The 24,072-nt window shown below is 38.7% G+C and overlaps 1 protein-coding gene across 1 annotated transcript in view; it reads left to right on the forward strand.

The window, feature by feature from the left end:
* AFF3 (ALF transcription elongation factor 3) overlaps positions 1-24,072 on the forward strand; it is a 273,112-nt gene that overhangs the window by 240,266 nt on the left and 8,774 nt on the right. The window contains exons 12-16 of the mRNA XM_053969767.1: positions 256-380; positions 3,944-4,145; positions 6,693-6,820; positions 19,590-19,653; positions 22,265-22,401. Coding sequence (XP_053825742.1) covers positions 256-380; positions 3,944-4,145; positions 6,693-6,820; positions 19,590-19,653; positions 22,265-22,401 — 656 coding nt within the window. The remainder of the gene's footprint in view (positions 1-255; positions 381-3,943; positions 4,146-6,692; positions 6,821-19,589; positions 19,654-22,264; positions 22,402-24,072) is intronic.

Below are 24,072 nucleotides of genomic sequence, written 5' to 3' on the forward strand. Positions count from 1 at the left end.
GTGGAAACCCTGGTTCAAGTGGGGAAATGGTGGAAACCAGGTTTTATATTGTACCCCTTTTACATGCTGCCTCTTTAGATTTTATTTTTTAAGACATGGACCAATCATCTCTGATCCATGTTAGCTATATACTCAAACAAAGTATTATCATTTGTAAAAAAATTACAGAAAATATCAGTCCCTGACTTATTGAAATATTTTTGGATCTGTAGTAAATCCAAACCATAAAAAATTATTACTTTTTTCTTCACTCAGTGTGAGAATGAGGAAGAGTGCAGAGACATCAAGAAGACTCACTTAGAGCGGGAGAGTTCTTCACGATTAGCTGCCTCTGCCCAAAGCATCACAACAGCAAATCATTGCAATATGAATGAAAACAGGTAAGCTTTTTCCTTCTTAGTTACCACTGAATCATACAACTAGTTGGAGTTTATTGTCGGGTGCTACTTTTTCCTTTAGTAGGATTTATTTTTTAATTATTGCATTTTATGTTGAAAAATTAACTGCTGCAGTCTCTGTTCTTCTGGTTTAATGATGAAATTAGCAGCTCCTGACACATTCATGTACTTGCATTTTCATCCTCTTGTACAAAGAAGTTGTGAGCTCAAGTATGAGGCTTATGGAACAAGTGATTATAGCTAGAGCAGTGTGATTGTCCAGGACATATTCCCTAACGCTGTGTTGTAGGCAGCAATTCACATATTCAACCATCCTATAGCCCTTTCTTTACTTAGACTTTCTTTACTTTCTTTACTTACAAGTTTCAAGCTTTACGTTTGACTGTATAAATAGAATTATGTATCAGCTCTGTGGAAAAGATTGAAAAAAATATTCATAACAATGCCTGCAATACTCAGCTCCAGAATATATTTGAGAATCAGTATTTTTGAGATTACAAGTATTCCATTCTGTATAATTAGTAAGTACTCCAGGACAAGAAATTTAAGACTTTTTAAAAAGTGAGATTTTCAGAGGACATAGGACATGAAACAAAAGATGAATATTTAGCATTCACTGGCATGGTTTATGCACACAGTGCCCTATCAATGTCAGAGCAATCACACTTGAGTTTCTCTGGGGGCTTCCAGCAGTCAAACTTAAACATGCACGGTTTCAGAGTTCAGCTGCATGTTGCTTGGTACATGCTGGTTATCAGGTTTTTGTTGTTTTTTTTTTTTTATTATTTTTCTGGTAGTATTAGGGTACTTCTTGGGGTGAAACTGCTACAAAATAAGAAAATATTTGTATTTATTGTAGTAGATTTTTCTATTGTACACATTTTTCATGAGATTGTCATTAATACTAGAAAAAATCATTAAGAAACTGATATATGTAGTGTTTATTAAAAAATATGCATTCAATTTCTTTGTCCTGACATGTCACATACGTTTAATAAAGTGAAAACAATGCCCAGAACAGTTCCTTTCTTGTGTGTGGCTGCATGCAGGCATGCTGTTCTTGTTACCCCAGTATCATATGTTTTATGTTGCATTAATTTTCAGAGAGTAGCATGGCTGTCATAGCTTGCAGTGTTACAGGGTTAATTCTGTGCTTCCTGGAAGCAAGACAATAATTTGTGCTTTTCTTGACATTATATTCAGTACATCCAGTAGCAACTGTGTATTAGAGGAGCATCTGAAATGTACAGTTGCCTCCTAGTTCCTATGGTTGCCTCCTGGTTTGCTCTGCTTCCAAGATGTTTCTGTGGTTTGTGCTACAGTGTAGGACATGATATCAAATGCTGAGGAAGAGCTACTGAGGCTGTAGCTAAACCAGCAGTGCAGATATCAGGACCTCCTTGTCCTCTTGCAACCAACATCTGCTTATGCTAGCATATCCCCTCTCCAGTTATACCATGCCTCTGAGGTTATGCTGTAAATATACTCAAGAAACTTGTTCGAAACCAAAACTATTTCTTCTTTCCTTATCTTTATCCTTTTCCTTTTTCTTTTCCTTCTTCTTTACCTTTTCCTTCTTCTTCATTTTCTTCTTATTTTTGTTCTTTTGCTTTTCCTTTCTCTTGTACTTTTCTTTTTTTCTTTTTCTCCTCCTGTCTCTTTTACTTATACTTTTTCTATTTTATCTTTCATTTTCTCTGGCTTTTTCCTTCTTTTATTTTGGGGTTTTTTTTGACAGAGGAGTAGTATTCATCTCCCAGTAAAGCCACTCAGACAGTTTTGGCAGCACAGCTGAGGGCTGGTAGCAATGAGAGGAGCAAGACCACCTTTAGCCATAAGCATTTTCTATTGTGGAATTACAGTATGAGAGGCAGACTAAGTAAGGTCCTGTTTGACAAGAAAGACTGCAGGCTCAGAGATACCCCAAATATCTTGCACCATATATCAAATCCACAGTCTGCCCATTCCCAGCAGATCACAGCTCTGACAGTCCTCTGCTGCAAGTTGTCCTGCATAGCCTCTCAGTATAAGATGTGCTGCTGCACTTTGCCTGCTCACACTATGTTTAGGCCCTACTCAGTGACCAAAGGCCATGTAGGACAAGTAGAAATTTCAGCTACTCCTCACAAGTTCAGGGCTAAGCTTTTGAGAGTTGGGTATACTTCCAAAGAGCCGTGGCTTCCCTTGGATGCTTTGGGCCCACACTTTGACAGTGATGTATAAACATGGGTTGCCAAAGCATGGGTTTCTGTTTGAAAAGAGGAAAAGAAATGACAGCATCAGCCTGCACATTCAACATAGTGCTAAAGATCTTTTTTTTTCTTAGGGGGAGAAGAAGGGCACAGTTGTCTATCTTTCACACTCTGAGTCTTCCTTTCGTAAACACCAACACACTTGGTCATTAAAGCAAAACAGTTGACGTGGTGTTTTAAATGTTCTGTACCATGTGAAACAGTAAAGGTTCTGAATTACAATTCATGGCTTCTTTTACAGCTACTTTTTAAAGACTTGCCAGATAAATGGACAAATGTATGATAAGAGCACATTTAATTAGCTCCATTCCTTGAAATTATGTGCAGAAATGAAGTATAGTTTTTACTGTATTCTTTTTTGTGATTCCATTAAGTGTATATTGTCTGATACAGTAACTATAAAGAAGTGAGAATTGTCCATAAAAAGTAATAGGCTGAATAAAGGGTAATGTGACAGGGAAAGGTATAGTGTTAAAATTGTCTTTCTGACCTTAATCACAGTTTTAGTCTTAATGCCAACTATCTTCTTAAAAAAACTTGCATTCTTTGTGTGTTTTTTAAGATTTTCAGCTAAATATTTTCTTCAAATTAGTGAATCTGAAGTTTATTTCTGGGCATATTTATATGGTGCCTGACTTCTCATCCAAAACTTCTCCCAAGTAAATGAAAGCTGAAAATACTGTCTGTGTTACAGCTTTCTGCTTTAGAAGATAGAGCAGCTCACATTTCTCTGTGTCTACTGTTTGCATATGTTTCCTTTTGTCTGCATTATCAGCCTATCTTTCTTTGTCTTAAAAATCTGTATTTGATTAGTATAAACACTGCTACCAAAGGCTGGGCACTGAGCACAAAGACAAGGCAGTCATCTTTAAACACATTTCCTGTTTTAGTTCACATATGGTTTTATTGCTATGGCTTATAAATTGTCACCTGTAATGGTGAAATAGGGCTCCATAACCTGAACTTACACTTCAGAGCCTAATCTTCGTCTCCAGCTATCCCTTAAGAAATGGTGAGCAAGTAGCCATTTATCTCTGTATTTTTTTTTCAAGTACTCTGATGCAGACTTTATATTAACTCCAGAATGACAATTTGCCTTGAAGGGAAAGAGAAGAAACATGATACAAATTTGTAAATGAACTCTTGGTCCCAATACTGTAAGCTCGTTTCCAGATACCAATAGACTTTATCCTGCCAGCAGGTTTTAAATTCAAAGTTTTGGTAATATATAAAACATTTACCTTTCTCAAAGCCAGCTTTGTGACACTCCATTACTGTAATTTCCATTTCCAGCTTGGCAATACCAATAAATAAAAATGAGAAAATGCTTCGGTCACCCGTCTCTCCCCTCTCTGATGCATCAAAACACAAATATTCCAACGATGATTTAACTTCCTCCAGCAGACCTAATGGCAGCACTCTATTACCTTCAATCTCCTCCAGCAAAAAACATAAGGGTGAAATCCAGTCGCAGCCACATCCTGGGGACCTCAATGTAAGTGTATGCTGTTGTTCATAATATAAAGCTTAGCAGTATATTTTCCACTTTGTATTGCAGTCTGTGATAGTTTTGCAGAATGTTATGCAAAAAAATAAAAAAGTTGTAATAATGAATGCTATTCTCTAAGTTCAGCTTCTCTGGTTTGGAGTTTAGCAAGGCATAGAAGAAAGGAAAGAAGGCAGGCTGTAAAACAAGCAAATAGCAAAGGCTACATAAGCAAAAGGTAAAAGCTAATGGTCCAAAACGAATGGCTTTAGGCCTCCAGAGCATTGCTTGGGCATGATGCAAGGCCCCTGTTCATGTGCATAAGGCCCCTACTGTATAAAGGCTCACTCAGCCACTGCCCAACCACGGGTGTGCCTGCAGACAAATTCTTCTATCTGTCTTAGAACAAACTTCTTCACGTTCTACTTATACCAGTGATATCTTAGCACCAGCCTCACAACTGAGTTCCATCAGAGCTGTATTCATATCCTCATCAGAGAGTCTTGCTCTCACTGAGTGTGCCCAGAGCACTCTTCCAGATAAGACTGTACTACAATGCTGCATTGTGGTGTACTACATTGTGGCTGTACTACAACACTCTGCCTTCAAAGCACAGAGAGAGAGGAGTAGATGCTTCCCCCATTTCTGCATGAGTTCTGTGATTAGAATGCTGGTGTGAAGAGCCTGTTAGCTCTTTTAATTGAAGGAATTTCCATCTCTCTCTCATCTCATCTTTCAAAATCATACCCTACCCTCCAGCCTACAGACACTGAGAGTAGATGATCAAGGCCAGACTACTGTCACCTCCTGCCCATGACACTGTTCTGCTTTGTGTGAAATACCTAGAAGAAGCAATTTGGATACCATCATCTTGATGCCCACTGCTATAGCATCTAGAGAAGCTGTTAAGGCACTCTGCTGCCCATGCTCCTCTCCTTGCTACAAAAGCTATTAATGTTTTTTATTCTGTATCTATTTTCTGTGTTTGTTAATTGATGCAAAAGAGGCTTCAAAACCCTAAGTATTAATGCCTAAGCAACTAGGAAAACAAGCTATCTGAATTGCAGCAGTGGCCTCTTCCAGCAATTTTTGCTGTGGGGATAAGTGGCCCCCTTGTATCTGTAAAGCATATATGCTTATACTTGATTTTTTTTGAGAGCAAAGGAGAAACTAGGAAATATAATCTTAATTTTGGACATGTTTTCAAAAACAGGTTAGCATAAATTGTGTTTTCCAAGAATATCTCACAGATGCTTTTGGTAAATTGAAAAAAAAAAAACCAATTACATAAAATATTCCAGTAAAAAGTCCTTTAACATATTATAGTTATTAATTTATTTTTCATTAATTAAATGTAAAGTTTTAAACATTTTAACTTCCAAAACATAAATTTAGAAGTTTATAACCCATTTAGAATTATGATTCTTCACTGGATATCTTGAAAATAATTTAAATTCCTTCTCAGGCAAATGTGCTGGAAATCAAAAGTAAAAGGTGATTGCTTTATGATCCACACCCTTAGCAAATGCATTTCACTGAGATTTTCTGCATAGCCTAGCAATGCACCATTTGGTCAACATTTAACAACCTTTGCAATAAAATTCTTATGTATCTGGTTATTCATCTGAAAACTTTAGCCTGATGGGCTGATCTGGATGTGCCATATAGAAGATGAGAGCTCATGAACTATAAATGTTAAACTTAGCTTTGTTTTATCCCATCTTCCCATCTGGCACCCAACTGGCAGGCCCAAGTGGTCCTTCAAATATCTGTGAGAAACTGCAAGCAAAGCTTATCCACAGTGGGCATTTATCCATTTGGCTTTTTTCTTCATGTCCCTGATGCCTTTCTGCCTGTCACCTGACATTGGAACAGCATTTTTTGGCAGTGGTTATCAAACAAAAAACCACCTGGGACCCTCTGTTTTGCTCCATACCAGTGCACAGTAGCCCCCAGAGCAGGTCACTTGGTGGGATGAAGGTGCTCAGGAGGCCATAGGAAGAACAGGGCTGCAGCTGAGGGAGTGCATGAGACCCTGCCAAAAGACATGTGCTTCCACTGCAGCACAGAGAAGAGATCTTTCAAGCTGATTAGGTGAGCTCTGGAGCACAAAGAAACCTGGACTACAAATTCACACAGCACAGGCACATCACCAGTGTAGTGTGAAACAAATCAAACATGAGCCATGATCTCCTAAGCAAGGTACAATGCTTGGTTGGAAGCTGAAAACAAGAGGTATAACTTAATCTTCTAAATGGCAACAGATCTATTCTTTAATAATTTCACTTACTGTGTTTCAGAGTACTTTGATAGTTACTAAGAGTTTAGCCCAGTTTCTGCTGTGTATCATATTGAAACTCAAATCCTTTACAAAGTGCTCTGAGTAATATCTGTGAATTTGTGGCCATCAGTGCCAGGACAGTTACACATACTCCCTGCTGAAATAGCAGGAAAATTAACTTCCAATTTACATCACAATGCAAATATTTTTGTTACTTGGGTTTTTTTAAGTTATTAGCCCATTTCTAAATGTCTTATCTACTGTTTGTTGTCTAGAAAGCAATTCACATCAATTCAGAAAATGTTCTTCTCTGCAATAAACCACAGTTCCAAACAGAGACTTGGCCACCTCTATCCACGACACCCAGGGACTGCAGAAGAACAAAGCTTATCTTTGATGATATGTGAGTACATATGACTTTAAAATAAAGAAAACAATGGCATTTAAAGAGAGAAAAATACAATTTGTCCAACAGGAACTGAGACATTGCCTGCAGTATTACAGTAATACTTACTATATACTGAGAAATGAATGAGAAATACTATATAAAACCTTAATTTTTCATCATAAATTAAGTTTCTAATCACAGAGTAGTAGAATGCATAGAATCATGGAGTCATAGAATGGTTTGAGTTTAAAGGTACCTTAGAGATCACTGAGTGCCAATTCCACTCTGTGGAAAGGGCTGCCACCCACTAGACCAGGTTGCTCAAAGCCCCACTCAACCTGTCCTGGAACACTTACAGGTATGGGTAACTCCACAACTTCTCTGGGCAATCTGTTCCCATACTTCACCTCACAGTAAACAGTTTCTTCCTAACAGCTAATCTAAACCTACCATCTTTCAGTTTTGAGTCACTCCCACTTGTCCTGTCACTGCAAGGCCTTGTCAAAAGTCCCTGATCATCAGGGAGCAGTGAGGACTGGCTGTTCCCTAAAGGACAGAGAGCCAAGAGTCAGGATGCAGAATGCAGCTGGCAGGGGTCCAGTCCCACAACACCCAAGCAAAGTGAGCAGGGCAAGCCTGAGGTTGGAGTCATTCCTGCCTCCCTGAGCCTTGACAGCTGCTGTTGTCATGGCTACTTCTGCTCAGCTAAAGGTATCACAAAGGCAGGGGGAACAGGAAGCAGCAATGGTTAGCCTGAGTATCTGGAGGGATACCTGGCCCTCCCCACTTCCACTTCATTCTTCACATATCCCTCTTCTTAAAATAATTTAAGCTTGTAACTGTTGTTATTTTTGGTAAAGGAAAAAAGCTGGTTTGTCCCCAAGGTCACTTAGGACATAGTATTATTTAGTGAATATAATGGTGAAACTGAAGATTGAAATCCTAGTATCTAGAAAACCCAGATTCTTTTTGACTGGTAATGTTATGGCCTGCAAATACTGATATTTGTTTCTGAGTAGTGTAGAAGAGGTCCTGTTCAAGGTATGCCTCAAACTGCCTAAAGCTCTGAGCTGTGTGACCTTGACATATTTTTAATATTTCCAGACTTTCACCCATGACATCTCAAAGTCCTTTATACTAAAGGAAACCCTGGGATAACAAACAACCTGGTTTCCTAAGGAACTGCTTTCTACCAAAATTGTGATTTTTAATTTTTTTTATTATTATTATTAGTATTGTTGTTATGCTTGCTCACACTACCTGGTCTCAAGGTTAACTAGAGAAACAGCAACCTCTCATAAAAAGAAACCATATTTCCTACTAAAAGGTATAAATAATTCCTGTGGACTTCAAAAGGATGTAACTGGTTTGTATCTCGAGAAAAGAGGACTGGTGAGATTAATTTTTGTGCATATTCATGGCAATCATAAGCAGATGTAAGCTGAATAAATGTAATCAGTTTTTCCACCTCTTTTGGAGAAAACTCTCCTGTGTATATATCCTTATTCAGCCTCTTTCTCCACCTCCCTCCATGTTTTTTACTCTCTTGGTACACTTATTCAACAATCTTCATTGAGGAAACATGAAACTGTTTATAAGTACTACCTAACTCTTCATATCTCTTAAAATATTCTATCGTCTATAATTTACTTGCAGCTGCTCAATTTTTTCTGCAGTTTAAACATGTACATACAAGGCAGAAAGGTGTCAGAGTGCCTGATAAAAATCAAAATTGTAGGATGTGCTCATCTCTGGATTAGAAAAAAACATAGAAACAGTTACAACAAAACTATTGTGTCTTCATCTGATTTTCCCTCAAGCTGCTGACAAAAAAAAAGGGGGACTGGTTTGTTTTGTTTTTCCCCTAGGATATAGTCACAGGGGATCTGCTTTGGCCACCATCTCTATCATCTGAGGCTTTTATCAACAGCTTTCTCCATTAGTGTTACAAGTGATTCCTCTGGCAAGCATCTCCAATAAAACTGTTTCATCTTTTCAGAGAGAGATACAATTAAACTGTTCATGTGTAGTGCCTTCCATGTAGAATATCCCCAAGCAACTTGTAGACCACCAAAACAAAGTTTAAAAAGGCAAAAAAGGTAAAACACAGAAGCAAATATGTTCTAATTTGGCCTTAAGAGCCAGAAACAGTTAAATGCCAGTTGTGCTAACTAGAGGAGGGAGCTTGTCAAGTACTACAGCTGTCATCTTGTAGCTGGGATACACCACCAGAATACCAGCTACACTGGATCTTCATTCTGAAATTCCTGTGCAGAGGAGTCACTGAAATGTAGCAGATTAGACTGGCTGCAAATGTTAAATGTCAACAAATTTGACTCAGATGTTAGAAGGCTCAAATTAAATATGGCAGCCAGTGCCTTTCAAATTTGTATAGCACCACAGCAGAGGATTTGAAGAAATGCAATACGGTAGGTCTAAATTATGTAGTAATCCTAATGGCAGCATTTGTCCTAAATGATGCCTATGAAGTATTTCATCTCATAATCCATGAAGTTCTGAATTACTGTAATCCAGCCATGGCTTTAAAGTCTTAATTTTAATCAGACTCTAAAGTTTTAAAGAAACTAAATCCCTTATATTTGATTTAAAACAACAACTAATTTTTTGACCAGTCAGTGTCTCTTTACTGTATTCTCAATTTATTTTCTCCAGATCATTGACAACAGCTGTCACTAGCGATAAATTGGAACACAACTAGGTCAGTAAAAAGTATATCTTCCTTGGCAGAGTGCTGTATACACATACACTGCAGTATAACAGTGAATATAGCTAACAGTCTTCAAAAGTCTCCTTCCCCTGGTTTGCCATTGTTTGCTGACAAATCTGAATATACTTAGAGGTACCCAGCATGCCACATGTGTCAATGACATCAATGCTGTGTCCAGTAGTAAATTTTAATAAGATTTCCTGGATTTTTGGCAGCTTCTCACTCCATGAAGAGAACATTCTCAAGGCTACATAATAATGCTTGAAGTCATATTGAGTCCTTCTGTAATTTCACTGAATAACAGAATTCCCAAAAACTGCATTTAGGAACAAAGTCTGTTGTCCTTGAAGTGCTAGGCATAGACATCTTGTGAGGGCCCAAGGGCACCCTCAAAATACTGCTTCTGTAGTGCAAAAAAATAGCAGAGTGTACCCCGTTTCCCATCTTTCCTTATAACTAAATCAGAATATGCTTCTCGGGATTACTTTTTTACTTGAATTTTGAGTCATAATTTCAAACTTGGGGTGTGGTTTTTCTTCACTTACACTTATTTTTCTTTTTTCTTGCCTTATAGGAGCAAGATAATACATCTTCTACGGCATTTGTTTTAAGTTCATATTTTGTTGAATGTCTCTTCCACCTTTATGGTGGAAGATGCTAGATGCTACAGACAGTCATTGTCTAAGGAACGTATCTTGCAGTGAGATAGAATTCCTGTGTTTGTTTGCCAAACAGTAGACCATATACCCAGAAAATATTCACCTGTAAAGGTGTTAACACATAGAGCTTATGATAATAACTTCCTGATGCATATCTTTGTTTTAACTTGAACTGTGTCATTTTCAGGTGTCTCATTTTCAGTCTTTTCGTTGTTATTCCTCCTCAGAGTGGAAAGGAAAAAGTGTTCTTAGATTGTGACTCATACATCTGGAAGTGATCTTACTTGAATTGTTCAAAATGCCTTAAGGATTAGTGGAGTATTTAAAGGTACTTTTGTAGTGTTGAACACATGCCGAGGACCACTGTTCAGGAATAGAGAGTGGCTCCTCTTTCTTCTCATCAGCAATCTAGAAAATAACTAGTCAGACCAACTCCTTACAAATTCCTAAGCTTACTGTGGACTTCTCTGAGTTTCTTGGCTTTAGGGGATTTCAGGACTTCATCTGACCCACCCAGTCTTCCTCTTCCTCCTTTCTTACTTATGGCACAGGTATTTCTCACAGGTATGCTGACCATGAGAAAATAACATTAGACATACCAGACACTGCCTCCCATGATGAGATAATTTAGCTGCCTGCTCTCTGCAAGGTCACCTTTAAAGGGACTCTTTATGAGGGCTTGTTTTGGTGGGAAACAAATGCTTCATCAGCTCTAGCAGGAGGTTTTCATAGGGTATTGAATTTTTAGCCGCTAGTCCCTGTCATCAAAGGAAAGGCAGAACTGTGGACCTCTTTTGAACTTAGCTACATCCATGTCCCTCCTCTGCTCCTGTAGGCAAGTGGTTCAGCAGGCTTATGTTTATATGATTAAACTGTCTTCACTCCTCAAAACAAAGAAAGAACATTCACTGTCTCCTGAGAATAGTCCCTAGCCTGTGCTGTCCCCAAGCTGTGCCCAGGCATTGTCTGAGCTCAAAACTATGCCAGGGAGAATATTAGCAATTACACTGCATGCATGATCAAATGATAAAGCTGGTATACTTGCCCTCCTTATTTCAGTTGCACAGGCATAGCCAAGGAATGAATGGTTCTATTGATGGACTCAGGTCTAAAATAGTCTCTGAATATTTTGCTACTTATGAAAGAAAATTTGTTTGTATCAATTAATTTTAATGTAGCTTTTTCTTACCCTACAGTCCACTTCAGTCAATATCTTCAGTCCACTGTAAATCATAACAGTAAGCAAGACAAGGGTCTTCTAATCAGGTTCAGCAAACACTCCTCCAGGTTCCAGAAGCAGAACTGAATTTCACAGATGGGAGAGAACTCTTCCACTGGTCTCTCCCAGACTTTCCTCACCTCTGCATAGTGAGCCATGAGCAGATGTCTGCATTGAATAACAAAGACAGTCCAAACCCTCCAGCTCTTTGAGTAGTCTAAGTCTCACGCTGAATATGAGGAAGTCTCATCTAACTCCCCATTGTTTTTGCTGTTCTACCATATCTCTGGTTCTTGTCAGATTTTGTTTCCCATTGGTTTTGTTTCTCTACTAATATCTACAAGTCCATCGCAGTGTAACTGGGGGTTTGCCTGCTTGTGCTGGATCACAGAATGGTGTGGGTTTTCATCACGCTCAATGCCAGGATTCACGGATGGGATGTGGAAAAGATAGTCTAATGCCTCTATCTGAGGTTTAATTCCCAAGACAGCTTTGCTGTCCTTGTGCCAGTGGAAAATAACTTTACATACATTTGAAGAATGTGCTTCAAGTCCATTTTTAACAATATAGTTACCCAGAAGTTTCCCTTTTAGAAGAGAAGGCTCACTGCAATTGCCCTAGGGTAATTGCCCTGTGATTCCTCAAGGAGGCATTAGAGCTTTCCTGATCATTCTTTCAACATATAAAGGATATTTTCATCTTCCAGTGATGACAAACCACACTGGCAAATAATCATAATCTCTTTAGAGAATCACAGGTAGACCATTCAAACTGATTTTTACCCTGGGAATACCCTGTTCATTTTGAGAACCAACAACAAGTCATGGAGCTGGAGAGGGGCTGTAATAATTTAACACACACGAGGAGCATCAATTCCCAAAATCCTTATCAGATGTCTTCCTGGTCTTTAGTGCCTGGTTATGATTTCTTTCAAATCCTGTGATTACTGAAGTGTCTTAGACAGGCTCCACAGGACAGGATCCCTGGATAGGGTCTTTGTTTCAGGATCACCTGCTTCTTTCAGCGTAGTCACCCCATTCACTGACCAGGCTTCACACGTACTATCATCCAACGGTTTCACCCACACCTTTTCTTCTCCCTCATCAGAGCTGGAAACATCAGAGCTGGCTGCCAGGTGGACCCTCTCCCAGAAAGGTCTTTCTGCCTTTGCTTTACAGACTCTTCTTGAGAATTCAAGGTGTCATTTTGTGGCATTTTAAATCAAAATAGATCTGGACTGCTGTGGTCCCACCCTGTCTCTGTAGGACTGATTATAAAGGCTGTCACTCTAACTGAAATTAGTTTCATTCAGAACATCTATTTAACATACATCGAAAGAGACAAAATTGTAGTTTATCTGCAAGCACATAGTGTTTTCTGCCTCTGCTTTTAAAACAGGAACTCAAGTTCCTATTGTGAATACTTGTTTCATTCCTCTCTCTTCACTTGTACACTTTGCCCTTGTGTGTTTTAGTCTAGATATTGATTTCACATGGATATCTTTAAGTCATGAATCTGGGTCATACACAGTAATTTGTATTAGATTTTGACTCTTTCTCATATTCTTCTGTATTTCATTACACTGACATGGTTAGTCAGGGGGATTTTGCATTTTTGCCAAAATAGGAGTCCCCACTTATTTTTATACTTCTGCATTTCATTTCTGTTAGATGCCAGGCTTTAATTTTGTCTGCTATTTTTTGTGACAGTAACTCCCTCTCTAGGTATCTGTGCTATTCATCTATTCATCTTATCTAAGATATTGACCTTGTTATACTAAACCCAACAAGATAGTAGTTGTGTAGTTGTGTGATTGGGTAAATTTTTCTCACATTTTGGCCCAACTCCAGTCAGATCCTTTGTTCCTATCTTTCTCAAATGCCTATAGTACTCTCACTTAAAGCTCAATATTTATCTCCTGGCCTTCTCCACTTGCGTGCTCCTCTGCTAAACTTCCAGGCTTGATGGGTCTGCCAGAGTGACCATGAGACTTCCATAGAGCTGGGTGCCCACTTTGTCAATGCCATGGACTCTCTCCCAGCCTGTGTGCCACTATGTGTGCCATGCCTCAGACACAGCAGTGCCATGTCCCATAAAAGAGCATTTATTTTAAGTGGTGGAATGGGCAGGAGGCTATGATCCATCAGGGGAGAGCACTATTTTGTATAGTAACATCTGCTGAACTCTATCATTCACCCTAAAGATGAACACCCTTATCTATGACCCAGCATGTCAAACAAGCTCCTGACACATCCTGTTATGAGACAGCAAATAGGCTGTGTACACCTGCCTTTCACATTACATGGTTTTCCTGCTCTTACAGGATTTTCTTCTCCTCCTGGACTGAAAGTTCAGGGCATACTGGCACAGCTTCAAAACTGCTTGTGGGTTCACCCTGGCTAGCCAATTTCTTCTGATTTGCCCCTAGCTCTGATCATATTTTAAAGTTGCTCATTTTGCTGTTCTACTCCTTTCCAACACATTCATTTTTTCAGGGTTTAGATTACTAAAGTTGTGAAACTGCTCCTATATTTAGAATGATGATTTAAGCTGCTTTTATTACATGCAATTGTTGTACACTGAGGAAGCACTAGCTTGTTTTTTTTACAACACTTCAGCACTATTATCTCTGAAGGGTATTAAAATATGCACTTGGCTACATTTATGATGTTTAATTGAACTTTTATTAGGTTTTTTTAATGTATCCTCATAAAGCACGATACAACAGTAAGAAATAATGTACAAGTGGTAAATTATGTAAATGAAGCAGAAAATGCTATAGTTTAGTATTTAGTTCATATAAAATATAAAAATTAGATTAAAAATGTGGTTTTGAATGCAGTATAATTAAAATTGTATATTGGAGTCTAAGCTACACCATACTCTGTAAATACCAGTGGCTGCTCTGAGTTCCAAGGAGATTTTGCAGTAGATGCTGATAAATTACTGTACAAAGTAAGGCTTTTATTGATTCACTTTGTTTGATTCTCTTCCCTTTTTTTATTGCATGAGTTTACATTTTTGCAATTATCCACTAAACTGGAGTAAATTAAATTCAGAGGAGGCCGCAGAAGACAAAGGTGGCAGAGATACACTGTAATGGCATGGAGCTAAATAGGATGAGAGAAAAGTACACAGACAGGCATTCACCTGGGTAGTGTAACACCACTCTTAGGAGCTCAACAGCCTGGAAATTCTGAAAGGCTGCTTCTGGCAGAGGAGTAATTACAATGCCCGCAGCCATCTCACCTCACGCTGGGATCCCGCGCAACATAACAAGCAATGGATATGCTGTCCTTCCTGCTGGTTTTCAACAAGCTCCCAGGGAAAGCAGTGCCAAGGCGAGTGAGAGAAATACTGGACAGTAGTGGATTGTTTGATAAATTTCATCCTGGATTCAGCCACAGCCATGCTACTGAGGCTGCCCTTGTCAAAGTCATAAATGGTTTAAATGCCACTGCTGAAAAGGAAGCCTGGCCTTGTTTGTACTATCAGATCTAGCCGTGGGGGGGTTGTTCTGTAAAAGGCTGGATTCTGTTGCAGTGCCTAGGTGACTGCCTAGTGTTGACTGAGAATGCGTTGAAATCGTTCCAGCGGTACTTGATTGCTTTCCCCAATCAACAGAGTAGGGTAAATTCTCCTCGAGAGCAGCCAGTTTCACATAATGACACTTGATCCCAGGGAGAATTCACCAGCAGCCTGACTTAGTTGGCTCTAATGCTTTACGCTCTTTCTCTTGCCATTCAGAGAGATATATGAGATGCATTAGAGCAGTGTATTAGAACTCCTTTTTGGCTTTGTTGAAGAGGACTATATTTCTAAAAGTACCAACAATCAGATATTCAGAAACAAAAGACTTTCTTGTGCAGTTTAAGAGAGATAAAACATTTGTTTCTACCTGTTAATTTGAAGTCAGACTTTTTTTTAATTTTTTTTTTTTTAACAAGAGGTCTGAATTCTGTTTGTAAATCTGGAGTGAAAGTGCTGATGCCTATAGATTCATACAGTTGTAACTAACTTAAGAGGAGAATCTGATCCAATTGTCTGAAAAACAGAAGTCACTGAATAGGTTTCCTTGTGACTTCAGTTTACATTCATGACCAGTAAACATAAAGAGTCTCCAGTGCTGGTTCTGCTGCTCACTCCAGTTCAACCAGTAGCCTGGTACCAGAAATTTTTTTATTCTCTTGGTTCTCTGGCTGTGGCAAGGATGTGATCTGCAGGGGGGTTGAAATTTTTTCCTGTTCTCTCATTTCTCAGGCTATAGTGAGGCTGTAATCTGCAGGGGGATTGCAAAGCTGAGACCAAAGACCTGAAAAGGGTTTTAGCCACAGATCTTTCTGAATCTCATCAGTGGGAAAACACATTTGCTTTTCCTCAAGATGCCTCTCTTCAATAACATATAGTATCTGAAATTAGCATCCAGTGAGATTACCTATAAAGTCTCCAGTCTGAGATTATCACCAACATAACTAAATAGGTCAAGCTGCAGAGGAGGTTTGCATGGACCTTCATGTTTGTAGCAGACATGGGTTCTTGGTCACTGTAACTTCAGAGTCTGTAAAATCAGAATATGACTAACAAACTTCGTAGATAAAAAATGTGCAGTATGCAAAAGAGCTATCTGGAATAATTAATTTATGCATCAGTTTTCTCATGTGTCTGCATATGTCCGTGAGCTCAGGCAACCTCTTATCTTCAAGGAGCCTATAATATAGGGTGTTTTTCTTATTTTTTTACTTCATGACATAATAATTTAAACTAATATACTGAATTTAAAAAGACAGATTATGTTCATGAGCAGTGGGAACCTAAACAAAACTGAACTTGAAACCTTTAACTCTCATAAAAAAAACCTAGAAAATAATCAAGTGCCCCTTTTTGTTACTAAAATGATACAAAAACATACATTGAATCTATTAGATATTTCAGCTTCCCATTTTCACCTAACATGCACATTAGTTATCTGAATAGAAAGGCCATTAACATGTAGCAATAAATTGAAGAATAGTATTTCATAGGTGGCATAAAGACATCAGAATTTGACTTGTCATGTTTATTAACACTACTGAACAAGTTCTGTTTAAGAAGCTAATAAAAATTATACCCTATGCATTTTTTCCCAATGCATCTTAATTTCTGTTAGGCAAGCCCTGATTTTTAAATCAATCTTGTATTTTTCCTATGGAAATACCTAAACATTCACATGGAGAATATATTTATGCTTCTCTTTAAAATGGCATTTTAATAGTTTCTTTTTTATATTAGACTTTGCAAGCAGCTTATTACAAACCAATGGCTTCAATATCTGTGTTAGGCTTAACCATCCCATAGCAAGGCCCTCAATGCAAGTCTTCTTGGTTCAGGAATGTTCCTACTAATACCTTCATTGCTAATCATAACTGAGGAAAACAAATCCTGCTGCAAGTTGAAAACCATTTTACAATTAACGTATAAATAAGTCGACCATAATTACATTGTGTTATCTCACTTTGTTTTTACAGCCTCTTACCATGCTTCAGACAAGAAAATTAGGCATATGGTGCTGGCTGATATATAGAAGGGAACGCTGGAGAGGATGTGTTTTAACGACCTGAGTTTGACAGGCTCATGTAAAAGTTCATAACTTTCATCACTTCAGAGAGATGAGACTTGGTTTGTTCTACTTGGCTTTGTTTTTTGAGTTTTCATAATAAACCATCTTCCCTCGGTCATTGCACAAGACAAGGAGAGACAGAACATTTCTTTTAGGAATGCTTTCAGTGTTTCTGAAAGCATAGCTATTTTTCTGCATCAAGCTAAGACTGTTTCAATGTGTAATATTTTATAACTGACCGGGACCAGTTTCAGTTGGTTCTTCTTATTAAGAATGTCTTCTGGGACATAGGAAGTATTTGCATTGGCAGTAGATTATGAGATACTAGGACACAAATCTGTCTAGTTCCCTTTCTGACCTAATAGGTAGAGTAAGATGGGGTGAAATTTCACTCTGTAGGAGAATATTTAAAAGAAAGTTGGAACAAAGGAACTGCTTTTCATATCTACAAGGTTTTTAGGACAGAAATCATTCTAAATTAGCCAGGCTTTGAATTTCATTTCTATCTAGTTATATTTAGCCTTTCTTCTCTTCAAAATAAGGTTGACTAACTTCCTCTGATGCAATTAAATGTTCTTAAAACTGTGTGCACATAAGTACAAAGAAACAGACTGAGTAAATTGACTGTTCAAATAGCCTTATGTTCTTGAGGAGGTTGTATGGCTGCCCTCTTCTGTTAAGAGGTTCCTCCACGCTCCCACTTACCTCAGTTATGGATCTGAGCATGTTCTTACTGCTATCAGCATCAATGTTTTACTCATTCATTCCACTTCACTTTTTAGATCTGCATCTTCTCTGACTGACACAAAACATTTTGTTGAATACATGTGCTCAGAAATCCCAATTTCAAGAAAAAAAAAGTTAGGAATATGAATTTTTTGGTCTGGGATAGTCTCAAGGCCTTTTCTGCCTCTCACCCCACACTTCCAAGAGGGAGGCTGGGGTTGCACAAGGAGTTGGGAAGGGACACAGCTAGGACAGTTGACCCCTGCTGACCGCACCATGGTGTCATGCTCGGCATATAAAGCTGAGAGAAGAAGGAGGAAGGGGTGAATATTTGGAGTGATGGCATTTGTCTGCCCAAGTCATTGTTAATCATATTGAAACCCTGCTTTCCATGTGATGGCTAAACACCTGCCTGCCCATGGGAAGCAGTGGATGAATTACTTGTTCTACTTTGATTTATCTGTTAGTCAGTATCTATATGTGCAAGTTTTCTTACTTTTACTCTTCTGCACTTCTACTCTCTTGATTCTCTTTCCCATCCCACAGGAGGGAAGTGAGTGAGTGAGTGTGTGGAGCTGAGCTGTCTGTTGGAGTTAACATACAACAGATTGCTGAGTGGCAATAATAACATATAATTTACAACACCAAGCTCTTAAAAGCATGAGTAGCAAAACCATCAGAATTCATACTCCAAATACTCAGGAATATCTCGTTTTCTTGAAATGAGGACAAGGGAATGACACTAACCAATACTAAGAAAACTTTTTTGCAAGTCAAAACTTCCCTCTCTGACAGAGACAAGGATGTAGTAACCACAGTATAAGCTAAGAAGAACCAGGACATATTTTAGCTGAGTAGAGAAAGGTCACCTCCCACGTATATGAGACAAGAAGAATCTGCAGGGTAAGGAAATGTGAAGACTTTTATGAGAGACAATGACTGAAGATGCAAGGTTATGGTCTGAAATGACACAGCAAATGGCTGTTCTCCACTGTGACTTATAAAGGTGCCATAGGGAGAGCTTGTGGGAGGAGATGAAGAAATTAGCTTCAGCCATGAGGAGCTCACTGACACAGTGACAAGGAGACATCAGTTTGTTTCCAGTTTGAATTAGAGTGGATAAATCTGTTTACAAATGCACTTGTGAATTTCAGGACAGAAGCAAGTTGAATTTGTGCCCTGCAGTCTGTAGGTCAGGTAGGTTAAGGAAGGGATGGAATCTCCCAGATCTGTTTGATGAGAAATCAATGGAGAAATTGGCACGAGAAATGCCAGTGGAATTGCAGCAGGTAGCCCAGCATTGAGTCAGAGATGAACTCCACAAAGCAAAAGTAAACAGTACTCAGCATGCTTACAGATAAGAGGGACAAGAGCGAGATGTAGCTGTGGAGGCAAGCAGGTTCAGTGTGTGTTTTCAAAGTGGAGAGATTAAACACACACTTGTTTTGAGAGGAAGGAGAAGCCAAGGCAAATAACAATGTACATAGAGGAATAGAAAAAGAGGTAAGCAAGCACCAGGAAGAGGAGAAGACAGAATATCTTTTTCTGCTTAACGCATGTATCCATTTTGCAGATCAGAACTGCACTAATTTGGGAAGCAGTTTATATAATCCATAAAAATGCATTTTATTAGCCTTTCTTTACTTGAATCACTGACTTCTAAAGAACGAAAACAGCCATAAATGCTATTGTCTCCACAGGCAGAAATCTGAAAATAGAAGATGCATGGTTACACGATAAGTGTATTTTCTTCATAAAAAATGTTTGCAAATTGGGTTTAAAATAAGGGAAAAGTAACCTTAAAATATTCTGCACTTCAGAAAATAATAAAATGTCTTCTTATTTTCCCCTGGTAGACCACGCAATGCAGATTACTTTATGCAGGAAGCTAAACGGAAGAAGCATAAAGCAGATGCAATGGTGAGAACATTTTCTTTCCAGTTACATTGCTCCAAATAATTCTTGCAATGCAGTTTCTTCATCAGTGCAGTATTGCTGGGGTAATTATAAAACCTATTATAAGGATGGCTAGGCTTGTTAAATTAAGAAATGTTTATATAATCAAATGTTCATAGCCCAATAAACTATGACTTAACAAATAATGACTTACTGAGATAAAGGCCTGGCTAAATAAAACTTTCCATTTATCCCTTTGCTTTAATTAGTAACTATAGTAATGGAGGCTGCGTAAAGGATCCACATACCTATCTTCTCAGCTTAACTAGCTGGCTAGGTCCTATAATTTTATCTCCCTCCAAATTTGGTCTGGTAGCTGAGGTACTTGCACTTTTTTTTTAAAGAGCTTTGGCTTTTCTGTGACAAAAGAATCCTGGTTTCGTGGCAGATGTTTCCCAACATAATCAGAAGCACACAAAGAATTTTTGTAGAGGAACACCTAGCACACAAAGTACTGTTGCAACAAACAGAATCTACAGCCTGGGTTTGACCTGCCTAAAAATGTAGCCAGAAAGAAAAAGTGGAATCTGAGGTTGTGTGGAGCACTGAAGAGATGCTTGTCTTTCCAAACAAATGGGTGCAAAATATGCAGTGCTGCAGCAGAGCTCTGCTTAGCTGTCCCTCAGTTCTCTGCAAGGCTGTGTTTGTCCAGTGCCACAGATAAGCCAGAACAACATGAGGTCTTTGGGATGGCAGGATATGGAGTGGGACCCTGCATTAGGGTGGCTGCGTTGCTGGTGGGGGTAGCTGCATTCCTGTCTTGCTCTGTCAGACACTTTGCTGTCATACCATCAGGAAAGAAGAAAGGTTTTTCTCAGCTGTGCAGAATGTAGAAAGGCCAAGGAAGCAGAAGCAGGTCCTTAATTTAGAACACTAACACTGAGTTTTACACTCTACCTGAGTTTATTAGCACAAATTTCTATGGTTTATTCAGTTCCATATTACTCTAAAGTGAGTCTTAAAATCAGGAAATATTGTGGAGAAGTACAAATGGTGCATTTTAGTGTGTTGCTTTAAACAGAATGGAAATGATCACTTAAAATGCAAAGGAAATTCTTAGCCTGGAGAGAAATGTTTTTATGGTATACTCCCAGAAAGCAGAGTTGCAAGCATTATTCTCTGCTGTGCCACAAGTTTGCTGCATGAAAGTCACCTGGGCATGGTTTAAATAGCTTTCTATCAGTATCAGGTGGTTGAAATATCCTCCACATTCAGCTTCCCTACACAGTGGACCAGCACCTTACTTACACCTTTGCCGCCTTTGCAGGTGCTTCCTCTCCCTCCTTGGCTGTGTAGGCATCCTGAGGAAAATGCCATATTGCCAAAGTGCCTCCAGGCACTTTGAATCACCTTGCTGGGCTCAACACCTCCTACTTTGGCACTGCACTACCTGACACAGGCACTCACAGTGAGCAGCTTGAAAATTACTCTAAGTCTCTCTGCTCCTCAGTCCCCCATCTGTGAAATTGGGATAATAGCACTTCCACCCGCACTGGAGCATCAGGGGGAGAAATATAATAAAAAGTTTGTGAAGTTCTCTGGTATGATCGCAGTGGGAGTCATATAAGAACCTAAAATAGATTGAAGCTAGTGTGCCATTCCAAAGTTACTATTTAAAATCTTTATCCCTTAGAAAAGAATAAGGTCCATTAACCTTTCACTGTGTGCATCAGATTTCAACCAAATGCATCCAGTCCATTAATGGGCTTTATGTACCGCAGGAGTTCTGACTGAAGGAGAGAGAAGTCAGGACAGAGAGGTATTAGTATGATTCATCTCTCTCTTCACATCAAAAATGAAATTCTGAGGGCAGATAAGTGGCATGTAAGTGTACACATATGAATATTAGATGCATATTTGCATGTACAGTGTTACTGAGGACATGCATGTATGTGCATGTAAGTGCACAAATATACACACAAAGTCAAAGAAGTACCAAGAATAGGAGAAGAAAAAGGGCAAGGAAGGAGGATGGCAGAAGATGCTGAGGGAGCAGAGCAGTCCCTGAAAGAGGAGGAGGATATAGAAAGCAAATTCCTGACAAGAGAGAACAATGCTGAAAATGGTAGGGATAAAGAAGACAGGAGAACAGAGATGAGCCTTTGTATAAGAGTTAGTAGTCAAAGTATTTAATTCTCTTCTCTTAGTTAACGATATCCGTTACCATTCTTTGTTGAGTGATAAAAAACTACACTTTCAAAGATGTGTGAAACCCTTTTTAAGGAAACATGAAAGCTGGAACAAAAGGCAGCATGAGTTTGTGAAATTTCCAGCACTGGAAGAGCTTTAACAAACACTGTTGGGAATGTCCTAGGCACAGCTGACCCTTCTTTGGACACAAGACTGTGGAACAAAGACTATCTCAGAGCCTTTTCTAGTTCTATTTTCTGTATCTTATTATTTTTACTGATGCACAGGCTTTGATGGGTGTTAGCTTTCTCACAGGAAAAAGTGTGCACCTGAAGATATATCAACTTGTGTCAAGTTTACAATATTTGTTGAGAAAATCCCATCAAATGTAAACAACATCTTGATGATAACACTACATCTCTGTGTCCTTATTTTTTCTCTCTAGGTGGAGAAGTTTGGAAAGGCACTGAATTATGCAGAAGCAGCACTATCATTTATTGAGTGTGGAAATGCAATGGAACAAGGCCCAATGGAATCTAAATCCCCTTATACCATGTATTCAGAAACAGTTGAACTCATCAGGTAGGAAAGGAAGGAGATGACCCCAGAGGTTACTCTGCAAACACGATCATCTGCATTATCACTTATTTTCATACATGCAGCAAAAGGCTAGTAGTTAACTCCTTACAAGGGCCTGGTTATTCATATGTAATGTATATGTATTATCTGTCATTTCTTTGGAAATTAAATCAAGAAACTGCGAAGAATGAAAAAAAGAAAAAATAAAAGAAAGAAACAAACAAAAGCACAAACAAACAAACAAACAAACAAACAAAAAAAACACCCAAATATTTTCCTATTACTTGAGTTGCAAATTACTTCAAGTATTTCATGATGTAAGTCCTGAGCTACTCAGTGGAGGAACCAGTAATCCATAATAACAAAACATTCTCATGGAGTGGTAATTTGAAAAACATTGCAACAACCTTTAGTCACCTTCATGGCTCTCCAAACAGGGCAGTCTAGAATTCAGTGTCATCCACAGTCCCTCTGAAGAAAGTATGTCTCTTAAGTCCTTTTCTCCATTATAGCTGGTACTTAAAATTAATGTTATTGGCACTGTCATTGGTAGAGAAAACAAAGGTCAAAACCATTGCAGCAGCTGAGGGACTGTGCAAGAGAGCGACCCCAGACACACTAGTGGAGAAATCTGCACTGACAGTGACCATGGTATCATTCCTTAGGACAGTCAACCATGCAGTTCCATCCAGTGAGGATTAAGCTCATAGGAAGTAACGCATTTTCCTTTTTAATCATATCCATAATGAATCAGAGCTTCTAAAACAAAAGCATTCTTTTGGACTTAGTGTTGATGTGAAGATTTTCTCGCATGTTAATAATTCCACTGGCATTTTATTCCACTTAGGGCTGTCTTCTCATGCATTTCAGTGGATTGAGGCCAGCTTTCTAACTGGAAGGTTATTGAACAAAATCAAATACTTTTTTTTTCTGTTAGAGAATAGTACATTCCATCTCTGCAATTTTTTCCTTCTTTTTTTTTTTCTATGTAATTCCTCCCTTCATTTTTTTTTTTCCCCCAAAAGGCAGAAAGCTCTTTCTTTGTCTGCCCTGTCTTTTCTCATGGTAGTAAATATATGGTCCTAACTCTGGAAATGAATTTTGCTTGCAGATGTATAGCTTTCAATAATGTGTATAGCTGTGGCTGTGTTGTAATGTGAATTGCTGTTGATCTCTCCGCAACTCAGTAAAATAAGTGGTTTGCTAGGTATGCCTGTAGAAATAAAAAAGGTTCATACAGAATCTTTGCACAGATACCAGAATTAGAGTTTGAAAGCAAAGGTAAGAAAAAATCACAAGCAGCTAATTATGGGGAACAGGTATTTTTCTGGAAGTGAGCCCAGAAGTGCTGTGTGTTGTTCTAACCTTGTCTGTTGTTCAGGTATTCAGCTGGAAGCTGAGATTTCCAGAAACCAATTTGTGTTTGCATAGCACATGCACTCTTGAAACACCAGTGCTACCTCTGTGGATCTTTAATATTTATAGAGTTTGAATGTAATGTCATGTGAGCAAAAATAGCTCTGAGCCACATGTTCCCCCTCTGCTGTGCTGTGCTCAGAGGAGCAAATCTGGGTAGACGCACTCAGAACTGGCAGGGTGAGGTCAGCACCAGCTTCCAGGCAGGCTGTCTGCCTTCAAAAGCTCCAAACCCTTTTCTGCATGAACTCTGTGTAA

The sequence above is a fragment of the Vidua macroura genome, chromosome 2, assembly GCF_024509145.1.
Source record: "Vidua macroura isolate BioBank_ID:100142 chromosome 2, ASM2450914v1, whole genome shotgun sequence".
Taxonomy (NCBI): Eukaryota; Metazoa; Chordata; class Aves; order Passeriformes; family Viduidae; genus Vidua; species Vidua macroura.